The following is a 12,496-nucleotide window of genomic DNA, read 5'->3' as shown; positions in this document are numbered from 1 at the left end:
CCGCCGCCGCATGAACGTTTTGGAGTACCGATGTATACCGAGCATAGTGTAGTAGAGTTTCCTATAGATGACCAGATGACCTGCATTAAGCATACAACTGTAGTCTTTGTAGACGTAGGATTACCCCTGTGGGAGTCCCATACATATACCGCGTGGTTCTTCCGAGACGGGATAGATGAGTTCGGTCCCGTCCGAGGATTTGACGTCCCCTTTGATGGAGTTGGGGACTGGGACCCGTTTGCTATACCTCCTCCGGATGGCGAGTTGACTAGCTTGGAGACTAGTCTAGCGCAGTCAGGACTTCACCCTGCGTCAGCAGTGCCGGAGTCTTTGGGGGCCGAGCAGGAACCAGAGCCCGAAGGATCGCAGGCGGAGTACGATCCGATGGATGTGGATCTTGAGCCGATCCCAGAGGAGGAACCAGAGGAGGAAGAACCCGAGGTTGAACCTAAGGATGAACCCGCTGAGTCCGCAGAAGAACCGGAGTATATACTCCCGTTTGAACAGTGGATGGATCCCAATTTTGTACCCGAGGACGATTTCTTTGAGGAGCTGGTCGAGGAGGAACAGGTCGAGATTCCAGCTGAGTCGGGCGATATAGATCACCTAATCGAGATTGAGGCCGAGCCAGAGTCCTCGGAGGAGCAGACTGTTCAGGGGGACTCAGATTCAGATGATGAGGAGTCTGACTCAGAGTGGACGCCAAGCAGAGGGCGTAAGGGTTAGACTAGGGGTTATGATCAGATTTTGGGAGTGTACCACTTTTGAGGATAGGGTATCCAGGTCATCGATCTTTTTGTTGTCGGTGATTTATAGCACGGTGTGCTAATGTATGTTGGTGGCTTGTAAATTGTGAATATTATACAAGTTTGGTAAATGGAAATGAGTATGTATATTCTCCCTGATTCCCCAGTTTTTATTATCCGGGTATTTGAGGTTTCCGCTGATCGTTTTAAATCTCTGATAAGAAATTTGGGTCGGCGATACCCTGGGACATCGCATCAATCGACCATAGAAGGTAAGTCGCGTGCTCTATGGGAGTCGGTGCGTGACAAAAACTACCGCTTAACATCCTAGGCTACCAAGAGTAATAATATTCCAATAGCCTTCTTTCATATCTAAGCCCCAAGCGCCTATCTCTAATCTCCCCTCGTCCTACCACCACAAGCCTTCATGTCATTTAAGGAAGTTCAAAGACTGTTTGAACCAAACAAGTGCAAAGACAACTTTCAATTTCGAGTAAGAGTCACGAAGACCACTTATGTCGTTACTCTCTAAGGGTGTGTTTATTGCGCGGAAAATAAACGTTTTGAAATTTCCAAAACATAATCATTTGTATCTCTTTCAAAAATGACAAGCGAAATTCTTTTTTCATCATTTACAAAAATTTTAGATAAATTATTGTCGATAATGAAAATATATTTGGTTGACTTATTATTTTAGTTGATACAAGCTATCAGTTTTTGGAAAATATTTTACAAATAACTCATTTTTCGCGAAATAAACAGACTCTAAATTTCTATTTAGCGGGCCAGCGGAAGAAGTCATTATGAATACGGTACTCTTCCCAAACATTTGTTAGGAAAATGGAATAGGAGCCAGAATCACGATGCGTTGCGCGCTCCATTACCTCCGAGCAAACGCAATCGGTGAAGCTTGATCGACAATTGAGCAACCAAGTAATGAACAATGTCCAAGAGAGAGTAATCTTATATGTGACAGAGAAGGAAAAGGCAGAATCTAATAGAAGAATCAACAACTTGCTGTCCAAAACACACCAACGGAATCAACATATTTACAAACTACAAGCACATCATCATGTATGCCAGACGCAAGACACAGATATTTAACTCCAAAGCAGAGGGAAGATAAATAACCAAATTGTGCAGCATCACAGAAACCGGGCTCTGTCAATGAGCAACACCTGTTGCTTTCTTGTATGTATACCACGTTGCAATCCAGAGATAGACCAAGAAGTTAATCAGGCTCAGAATCGCCAAGAGCCAGTAGAAGTAGTCGAGCTGACCCCGGTTCAGATTATCAGGAATCCATCCAAGCTTTCCGTTTTGATTGGTCACGATGGTTACAAGCAAAGTGCTCAGGTAATTTCCCAATGGCACGGTAGTAAGAGAGAGAGCAGAGCACAAGCTTTTCATTGCATCCGGTGCCTGGTCATAGAAAAACTCCAACTGCCCGATAAAAGTAAAAACCTCGGCACAACCCCCGAAAAAGTACTGAGGAACCTGCCAGAATATCGACATCGGGATGTACTCAAGATCGTAGTAGTTGTTCCTCTTGACAATGGCGAGACGAACGACTTCCAAAATCCCCGCAATAAGCATGGCGATGATAGAAATTACAAAGCCGATGCCCATCCGCTGCAGCTGACTGAACCCGCGTTCCTTGCCAGTGAATTTCCCGGCATAGGGGACGATAACTCGGTCATATACAGGAGCCCAGAAGATGACACTCAAAGTGTCAAAGAGAGAGAGGGAAGCCGATGGGATCTTGAAGTGTGGTCCCATGTGCTGGTCCAAAGTGTTGCCTTGAATAACAAACATCGTGCTCATCTGGCTGTACACTGTCGAAAGACTATTCCAGATGCCCGTACTGGAAGCAACCTGACGATTGATTTAAGCTCCCCCACTCGTGTGACCGTGCAAAGACGCCAGGGATCTGTGTTCCCCTTTATGTTATCGGTTGCGATCTCAACAGCAGCCTTATCAAAGAACCTGCAATTTGAAATTGATTAGCAACCGCGGGTTAAACTATCTACGATCGTCAGCATGTTATAAGCCTGTTAAAGCCGATTGTGTCAATCTACTACAAAATTAAAATGCCCAGTTATAGTTCAGCATTGTAATTGTAAGGCATAATTAGGAGGCAAAAGTGTGCCCAGAAGCATAAGTCACAAACACATCCCAACTTTTTTTATGCGAGACAAGCCAAAAAGCTTCTCACGCCACCTATGGTATTGGAAAAGGAGCATCAAATTGTAAACTGTGGAACGTACTAAAGAAGAGATATTTGCTTCTATGTGTGGTAGGAGACAGCAAAGATGCAACAACAGCGACTGACTTGTGCAATCCATATCCTTCGCAAGGACATTTCTCTGTAATTAACTATCCAAATCTATTAGGAATTTAACCTACTCGCTAAGCTTCAACGTTCATTATTTTGTGGAAACATATCCTAACAGAGACCACTGGTAAATCTGGCATAAATAAATGATTGTGTATACAAATTCCCAGAAAATCTTCGAAATATTTTGAACCCAAAAAAATCAGGGGAGTTAGAAACTTACCGCAACTCATCTGTGTGCTCAAGCTTGCGATTTCCTTTGATAGTGCCTTCTGCATCTGCTGTCTCGTGTAGATGAGTCTTGTCAGCTGGAACTTCTACATTCATTTTTCTGAAGGATGCGACTATTACTTGAGCAATCCTTCTGAGGGGACTGCCTCCAGGTTTCTGTATCCAGTACAACCGGGTACCAGAGAAGAAAAATACAATTGCAATGGCCATTGCAACTGCCGGGATTCCAAATCCCCATCCCCAACCAACATTCATTTGAATCCACACCAAGACCGAGGATGCAATAAGTGCGCTGATGTTGATTGACAAATAAAACCAATTAAAGAACGAACTCTTCTTTTTCCTCTCAGCTTCATCCGTTTCATCGAATTGATCGGCACCAAAGGATGAAACACAAGGCTTGATTCCACCAGTGCCAAGAGCAATCAAATACAGTGCCACAAAGCATGCTGCAGTTTGGGATGTTGAAGGATGGCACTTATCATTTTCACAGGAAGGCTTTAGTCCAGGAACAGAAGCAGATAATGTTAACAGCGTCATCCCCTGCAGATGAGTTAGAAGATCCATCTTTTTAACTTTATTCCATGCACTACAAGCACCACGTTCATGAAGATCGCATCATGGGATTCCTCAATTCTTAATCCTGTCCCACAGACCGATTCAGCATGACCAAAAAAACCAACAAAATTTGAGAAATTTCAGGCGATCGGCTACTGCAACCCTCGCTCGAGAGATGTCACCACCGCTTTACAAAATAAGCTGGCGATTAGCCGCAAGCGGCACCCACAAATATTGGCAGACACGCGAAAACAACCTAAGCATTCTTCAGACGATCGGCGACAAGTTAAAACTGTCCAAAAAGAACATCCGCCCACACATCGACGTCGCCGCGGTCAGAACAGCAGGAAATCACGACTTTCCACGGCTCGCAAACGTTAGCAGCGACGCGAGAACGGAAGCACGCCCCCGTTCTCGCGACGTATTCGAAGCAGGTAAAGAACACAGAACAACACGCCCGCACACACAGAGACGCCATGGACGCACCTCGATTTCGAACGGAGAGTGAGGCCGATTCAGTGGCCGGCGACGACCGGAAGAGCTCCGGTTTTCCCCACGCACGAGGAGAGGAAGACGACGACGACGAGGAGAGAACCAAGGCAGGGATCTCATACTGTGTGTACCTCACGTAAAAAGCGTCTTTATAGTTTCGATACTTTTGGGTTATAGCTACCAGCCCTCGCAATGTGCGTTATTTGCAGATTCCTCCCACGGAATTATTTGGTATTTGTTTACCCGCCCGATTCGGGGGCAGGAATCTGCGGCTTGGTCATGAAAAAAACATGTGAATCTTGAATCTTTTCGCTTTCTTTTTTGCTTTTTCTTCTTATTTTTTGCACGTTCAAGTCAACCCCTACTCGTGCGAGCACCGCGTCGAAAGGTCGAGTATATCCTCTGAGTATGCAATATTTGTTGCCGATATCCCACGTCGCTTAAATTTTTTGGGATTTAATAGTACTTTCGTTTCACGGAAAAATGAATGATCCGGAGAATATCGTCCTTAAAGAAATCGCTTGTATCACCAAAAAAAATGAGTAAGTGAAAAATTATTTTCATTATTCACGAAAATATTTAGACATAAATTGTTATTGATAATGAATATATTTTTTGTTGACAAATTATTTCAAGTGATACAACTAATCATTTTTTTTAAAAAATATTCAAATCATTCATTTTCTGCGAAACTACGGAAGCCTTATATATTCTTTTCATACATGTCGTCTCCATCCACCTATAAATGGGCTGGACTCTCTGACATTGAATCTCGGGTGCTGCCTCCGATTTATTTGCGTGCGTGTCATTCGTCAAATTCCACTCGTCAATCCTACTCCAGCTAATATCTCACGTCGCTTGACTATGAGGCATATATGCTCTTTATATACATGCAGTCTTTTTCGACCTATGAATTTAAACTTTCCGAGTTGGACTTCCGAGCAAAATTCGTAATATTCTAGTCATGAATTATGGGCGGCTGTTGCAAATATGTTGGGCCAAAAGCACAAATACCAGAGAATAGAAGCCCTTCGGAGAAAACTAGTAGTATGGATTTGGCAAATTTAGGTGGGCATCCTGGAGCAGTCATGAATCCACCTCATCTGTCGGATTTATCGCCCTCATATTAGGGGTGTGCAAAACGGATCGCCCGGACCGGAAACCGCTCGGATTGGACCTGCTAGTTTCGTCTGGTTCTGAGGAGTGTTGATCTGGTTCCCGGTTCCTAAAAGTGAAACTGGTGTCTAGGCGATCCGATTCCCGGCTCCAAGGGGGAACCGGACCGACCGGACCAGACCGACATATTTTTTGTTAAAAAAAATTAGTAAAATGTAAACTAAATCCTAAGTGAACTTCATTGATATAAATTCATTGATAAAAATTAGTAAAATGTGAACTAAACCCGAAGTGAACTTCATTAATATAAATTCATTGACAAAAATTATTAAAATGTGAACTAAACCCTAAGTGTTTGACCAAAAAAAAAAACTAAATCCTAAGTGACCGGTTCTATTAGACCGGACTGGAACCGGACCGGATCGACGGTCCGGTCTAGTTCCCGATCCTAGGACCAACCGGTCTAGTCCCCAGTTCCCAATTTTGGAAATCGGGAACCGATCACCCCTATCTTGTATGTTGTTAGCTGGCACTATACGGATCCTCAATGCCGTTTTTGGCTTTTTTTGTACATGGAAAAACAGACACCGACCAATTTAGGTCAAAGACAACATTCTTGGACAATTTGCATTTCCCACGACAGTGCATAAACGGCTGGCGTTTTTCCTTTACATAGATACTGCGGAAATATATGAATTTCGAACATCGACTGAGTACAATCACAGCCGTTGAATTTTGTGAAATTTGCGTGCGATTCATATAGGTAACCACTTTTGAGCCCAAAAAAAATATCACTTTGCCGATTCGTGTGAATTTGAATCGATTGAATATTTACACCTGAGCGCGCCTGACCCGGGTAACTGATGGAGCAGATGATTTTATGTTCGTGCAGAGATGTAAGCAATTGATTGCGATTGACGATTCACATTACGCCGTCGTATTATTATTGTTAATTCATATCATTCCTCATCATGACCCCAATTGTATTATTAATAAATTCATGTCCCGTTCGAGCTATACTCTTTCAGTTGAACAATACTGTTTTTGGATTTTTAAAAATCAAGAAGAGAAAATGACTCGAAATATTTATATTCGAGTGAAAAAAGGAGAAGAAGAAGTTAAGTGGGCATCACCAAACCGTTGAAAAGGTTCTTATTTTTTGTGTTTGTGTTTATTAATAAGGGGTGTACTAAATTAAAATAGCTAGTCTTTTTAACTTTACTATTAACCTTTAATAGGCAAAAGAATAAGGGTTAATATCACGAAAAACCCCAAATTAGTATACATGTGACAAATTTACCCCAAACTAATTTTTTGACCACAAAAAATCCCAAACTGGTATACCTGTGACAAATTTACCCCAAACTAATTTTGTGACCATAAAAAATTCCAAATTGGTACACTCGTAACAAATTTACCCTCCGTTAAATTGGATTAATATCATGAAAAATCACAAATTGGTAAACCTGTGATAAACGGAAGGGTAAAACCTCAAACTGGTACACCAGTCAACTGTCACGTGTCATCCAATTCATAAATTTGATGGTAAAATTTAACGAAAACTAATGGAGGGTAAATTTGTCACAAGTGTACCAGTTTGAGGTTAGTTTGGGATAAATTTGTCATGGGTGTACTAGTTTGAGGTTTTTCATTGTATTAATCCAAAGAATAATAATAATATATTGACTTGGTGATGTGTGTTGCGCAAAGCACGTGCCTCTAGGCACTCGGATGGTAGGTGTCTTCAGATCTTACACTGGGTTAATTTAATTACGATCTTATTATTGAGTATTTTCAAAACACTCATTAACCATACATAATGTAAGAGTGACAGATATACTGCTTTGTATCCTCTATTTCTAAAACTACCGCTTAACATCCTAGGCTAAAACACCAAGAGTAATAATATTCCAATAGCCTTTATTTCACATCTAAGCGCCAAGCGCCAATCTCTATTTTCCCCTCGTCCTACCACCACAAGCCCTCGTTTCATTTAAGGAAGTTCAAAGACTGTTTGAACCAAATAAGTGCAAAGACAAATTTCAATTTCGAGTGAGATGCAGAGACCACTTATGTCATTATTCTCTAAGTTTCTATTTAGCCGGCCAACGGAAGAAGTCATCATGAACATAAGGTAATCTTACCAAACAGCTGTTAGGAAAACGGAATAGGAGCCAGGATCAAGATGCGTTGCGCGCTCCATTACCTCCGAGCAAACACGTGAGTGAAGCTTGATCGCCAATTGAGCAACCAAGTAATGAACAATGTCCAAGAGAAAGTAATCTTATATGTGTCAGAGAAGGAAAAGGCAGAATCTAATAGAGCAATCAACAACTTGCTGTCCAAAATACACCAAGGGAATCAACATATTTACAAACTACGAGCACATCATCATGTATGCCAGACGCAAGACACTGAAATATAACTCCAAAGCAGAGGGAAGATAAATAACCAAATTGTGCAGCATCACAGAAACTGGGCTCTGTCAATGAGCAACACCTATCGCTTTCTTGTATGTATACCACTTTGCAATCCAGAGAAAGACCAAGAAGTTGATCAGGCTCAGAATCGCCAAGAGCCAGTAGAAGTAGTCGAGATGCCCCCGGTTCAGATTATCAGGAATCCATCCAAGCTTTCCGTTTTGAGTGGTCACTTTAGTCACTATGGTCACAAGCAGAGTGCTCAGGTAATTTCCCAATGCCACGGTTGTAAGAGAGAGAGCAGAGCACAAGCTTCTTATTGCATCCGGTGCCTGGTCATAGAAAAACTCCAACTGCCCGACAAAAGTAAAAACCTCGGCACAACCCACGAGAAAATACTGAGGGACCTGCCAGAATATCGTCATGGGGATGTACTCAAGATCGTAGTAGTTGTTCCTCTTTACAATGGCGAGACGAATGACTTCCAGAACCCCCGCAACAACCATGGAGAAGATAGAAATTACGAGGCCTATGCCCATCCGCTGCAGCTGACTGAACCCGCGTTCCCTGCCAGTGTATTTCCTGGCATAGGGGACGATAACTCGGTCATATACAGGAGCCCAGAAGATGCCACTCAGAGTGTTAAAGAGAGAGAGGGAAGCCGATGGGATCTTGAAGTGTGGTCCCATGTGCTGGTCCAAAGTGTTGCCTTGAATAACAAACATCGTGCTCATCTGGCTGTACACCATCGAAAAGACTATTCCAGATGCCCATACTGGAAGCAACCTGACGATTGATTTAAGCTCCTCCACTTGTGTGACCGTGCAAAGACACCAGGGATCTGGGTTCCCCCTTATGTTATCGGTTGGGATCTCAACAGCAGCCTTATCAAAGAACCTGCAATTTGAAATTGATTAGCAGCCACAGGTTAAACTATCTACAATCGTCAGCATGTTATAAGCTTGCTAAAGCTGATTGTGTCAATCTACTACAAATTAAAATGCCCAGTTATAGTTCAGCATTGTAATTGTAAGGCATAATTAGGAGGTAAAAGTGTGCCCAGAAGCATAAGTCACGAACACATCCCAACTTTTTTTATGCGAGACGAGCCAAACAGCTTCTCACGCCACCTATGGTATCGGAAAAGGAGCATCAAATTGTATACTGTGGAACGTACTATAAAGAAGAGATATTTGCTTCTACATGTGGTAGGAGACAGCAAGATGCAACAACAGCGACTGACTTGTGCAATCCATATCCTTCGCAAGGACATAATTAACTATCCAAATCTACTAGGAATTTAACCTACTCACTAAGCTTCAACGTTCATTATTTCGTGGAAACATATCCTAACAGAGACCACTGGTAAATCTGGCATAAATAAATGACGATGTGTACAAATTCCCAGAAAATCTTTGAAATATTTTGAACCTAAAAAAATCAGGGGAGTTAGACACTTACTGCAACTCGTCTGTGTGCTCAAGCTTGCGACTTCCTTTGATAGTGCATTCTGCATCTGCTGTCTCGTGTAGATGAGTCTTGTCAGCTGGAACTTCTACATTCATTTTTCTGAAGGATGCAACTATTACCTGAGCAATCCTTCTGAGGGGACTGCCTCCGGGTTTCTGTATCCTGTACAACCGGGTACCAGACAAGAAAAATACCATTGCAATGGCCACTGCAACTGCTGGGATTCCAAATCCCCATCCCCAACCAACATTCATTTGAATCCACACCAAGACCGATGATGCAATAAGTGCGCCGATGTTGATTGACAAATAAAACCAAGTAAAGAACGAACTCTTCTTTTTTCTCTCAGCTTCATCCGTTTCATCGAATTGATCGGCACCAAAGGATGAAACACAAGGCTTGATTCCACCAACGCCAAGAGCAATCAGATACAGTGCCACAAAGCATGCTGCAGTTTGGGATGTTGAAGGATGGCACTTATCATTTTCACAGGAAGGCTTTAGTCCAGGAACAGAAGCAGATAATGTTAACAGCGTCATCCCCTGCAGAAGATTTAGAAGATCCATCTTTTTTAAAACTCAGTCAAAAGAAGGGGAAAAAGAATACGTAAAGATGCTTCATATATCTCAGCTTTCATCATCTCTACAAGTCTCCCAAATAATCTAGCCGTCCATCTGAACGCGATTCCAAGTTATTCTCCCCATCAAAGGAGCAGAGATGCTCGATCAAAAGACACCATCACAGACACTGGATGCATTTCAATTGACCTTGATACAACCAGAAGGAAAAGAAGAAAAGCCATTATAATCTATAAAGAGTGAATTAGGAGTAAATCTTCAATATCAGATTCTGTTTTGTTTTAACGGCAAGGCCTATACCAAATCTCAGAGTCGTTTTTTTCTTTTGCTAAGAAAATCTTCCTGGTCTTCTTTGGGCAGAAGAAATATTCATGATTGTAACATCTAATTGGTACCATAATTATCCAGTTGATTTTGAGACAAAGACACGCATGCATCGAAATGCTTCCGATTTGTAGTGCAGTCATATGAGAACACTCACAATAGCATTGATATTCTTGGCCATGCTTACCAGAACGTAAACCACTAAAAAGATGGCTATTGTCCAATATCGTCCCAAGTATGAATCCGCTAGAAAGGCTCCGATCAGCGGAGTAATGTAGCAGGTCCCTGACCAATTGGTAACATTATTTGATGCAGCAACACTACCCTGGTTCAGGCGAATTTTGAGATAGTTCACCAAATTGGCGCCCATGCCATAGAATGCCAGCATTTCACAACCTTCGTTTCCTGATGGAAGAATCTGTGTTAGAATATAACACTCTCAAGGTCATGCAGTTCCAGACAAGAGAGGAATCCTACAACCAGTTCAACATATGGAATGTTAAAGATGGACAAATAGCGCCTCTGAACCATACCCAGAATAAAGCGGCACGCCTTCCAGTTCCCAGTTTTCGTCTTATCGGCAGGATCACCACGGATGGTCACCTTCCCATCTTTTGTGTAAATATCCTCTTCGGCCATGATGTCCATCAAACTCTGAATAACCTATGTAACTTCAAAAGAACCACCCGAAAACTCAGCAAGCCAACATCACGGTAAGCAGGTCGATCTAAAACAGACTCATATCAGGACTCTGGAATTAATAATTTCTCGTCAAACAGGAATAGTTATCAGTAGAATGCTACTTCTATTCGGAAAATCAAAGAAATATTTCACGTTACTAGTGCCTGTGGTATCTTTCAACGTCAACTATGGCCTGCGTTTCGAATCTCACCCAGGAATGAGTAGTCCACAGGGACGAGACCAGAGCATTCCTAAACAGGCGTCACCCTAACTTTATCATCCACAGAGGAAGACCAAAGAACAATCCATTAAACAATCATATCCTCCCAAGAAAGAATACTAAATTAAAGAATAAGGTCCTCCCATTCAAAAAATGTCTTTTTAACTTTATTCCATGCACTACAAGCACCACGTTCATGAAGATCGCATCATGGGATTCCTCAATACTTAAATTCAACATGTTTTCAGTGTCGAATCCTGTCTCACAGACCGATTCAGGACGACAGAAAACCAACAAAATTCGAGAAATTTCAGGCAATCGGCCACTGCAACCGTCGCCTGAGAGATTTCACCACCGCTTTACAAAATAAGTTGGCGATTAGCTGCAAACCGCACTCTCAAATATTTGCAGACACGCGCAAACAACCTAAGCATTCTTCAGACCACCGGCGACAAGCTAAAGAAGATCCGCACGTCGACGTTGCCGCAGTCGGAACAGCAGAAAATCGTGACTGTCCACAACTTGCAACGTTAGCGACGACGCGAGCGGATTCGAAGCAGGTTAAGAACAGAGAACAATGCTCACGCACGTGCGCACACAGAGAGAGACGCCATGGACGCACCTCGATTTCGAAGGGAGAACGAGGCCGATGCAGTCACCGGCGACGACCGGAAGAGCTCCGGCGTTCCCGCACGCACGAGGAGAGGAGCAAGGCAGTGATATCATACCACGTGGAGCTTACGTAAAAAGCGCCTTATAGCTTCGATACTTTCGGGTTATTGCTACCAAGCCCTCGCAATGTGCATTATTTGTAGATTCCTCCTACTGAATTTCTCGGTATTTGTTTACCCGCTCGATTCGTGGGCAGGAATCTGCGGTTTGGTCATAGGAATAAAAAAAAAAAAACACGTAAATCTTGAATCTCTTCGCTTTCTTTTTTCACTTTTTCTTCTTATTTTTTGCACGTTTAAAAGAGTACGCGGTACTTGTTGCGATATCCCACGTCGCTTAAATTTGTTGGGATTTAAGGGTGCGTTCGTTTCACAGAAAATAAGTTTTCAAAAAATAATTGCTTATATCACTTATAAAAATAAATGAATAGAAGATTTTTTTCATTGCCTACGAAAATAGTTAGACATACATTGTTACTGATGATGAAAACATTTTTCATTGACTAATTTTTCTAAACAATATAAACAATCATTTTTCGGAAAATATTTTCCAAATCACTCATTTGTCATATTATTATTGTTAATACATCTCATTCCTCATCATGACCCCAAATGTATTATTAATAAATTGAAGTCCCGTTCGAGCTATACTCT

General features: G+C 42.2%; 2 protein-coding genes and 1 pseudogene across 2 annotated transcripts in view; all 3 read right to left on the bottom strand.

The window, feature by feature from the left end:
* The window catches only part of LOC115672165 (protein NRT1/ PTR FAMILY 8.1-like), a 58,849-nt gene extending 54,399 nt beyond the window's left edge, over positions 1–4,450 (bottom strand). Inside the window, exon 1 of the mRNA XM_056309918.1 lies at positions 4,357–4,450. The gene's annotated coding sequence lies outside the window, so the exon portion shown is untranslated. The remainder of the gene's footprint in view (positions 1–4,356) is intronic.
* Positions 1,575–3,879, bottom strand: LOC115664816 (protein NRT1/ PTR FAMILY 8.1-like; annotated as a pseudogene).
* Positions 4,451–7,720: 3,270 nt separating the features above from the next.
* On the bottom strand, positions 7,721–11,881 carry LOC115667108 (protein NRT1/ PTR FAMILY 8.1-like). Its single transcript, XM_056309915.1, has 5 exons — positions 11,794–11,881; positions 10,804–10,933; positions 10,458–10,675; positions 9,360–9,910; positions 7,721–8,795 (listed from the first exon to the last, which is right to left on the bottom strand). Exons 2-5 carry the CDS (start codon positions 10,916–10,918, stop codon positions 7,964–7,966), a joined length of 1,716 nt encoding a protein of 571 aa, XP_056165890.1. The 5' UTR covers positions 10,919–10,933; positions 11,794–11,881; the 3' UTR covers positions 7,721–7,963.
* Positions 11,882–12,496: the final 615 nt, after the last annotated feature.

The sequence above is a fragment of the Syzygium oleosum genome, unplaced genomic scaffold (assembly GCF_021117445.2).
Source record: "Syzygium oleosum isolate NSW1041296 unplaced genomic scaffold, Sole_v2.1 Sole_v2.03, whole genome shotgun sequence".
In the NCBI taxonomy this organism is placed as follows: domain Eukaryota; kingdom Viridiplantae; phylum Streptophyta; class Magnoliopsida; order Myrtales; family Myrtaceae; genus Syzygium; species Syzygium oleosum.
This window is presented reverse-complemented; position numbering and strand designations above follow the sequence as displayed.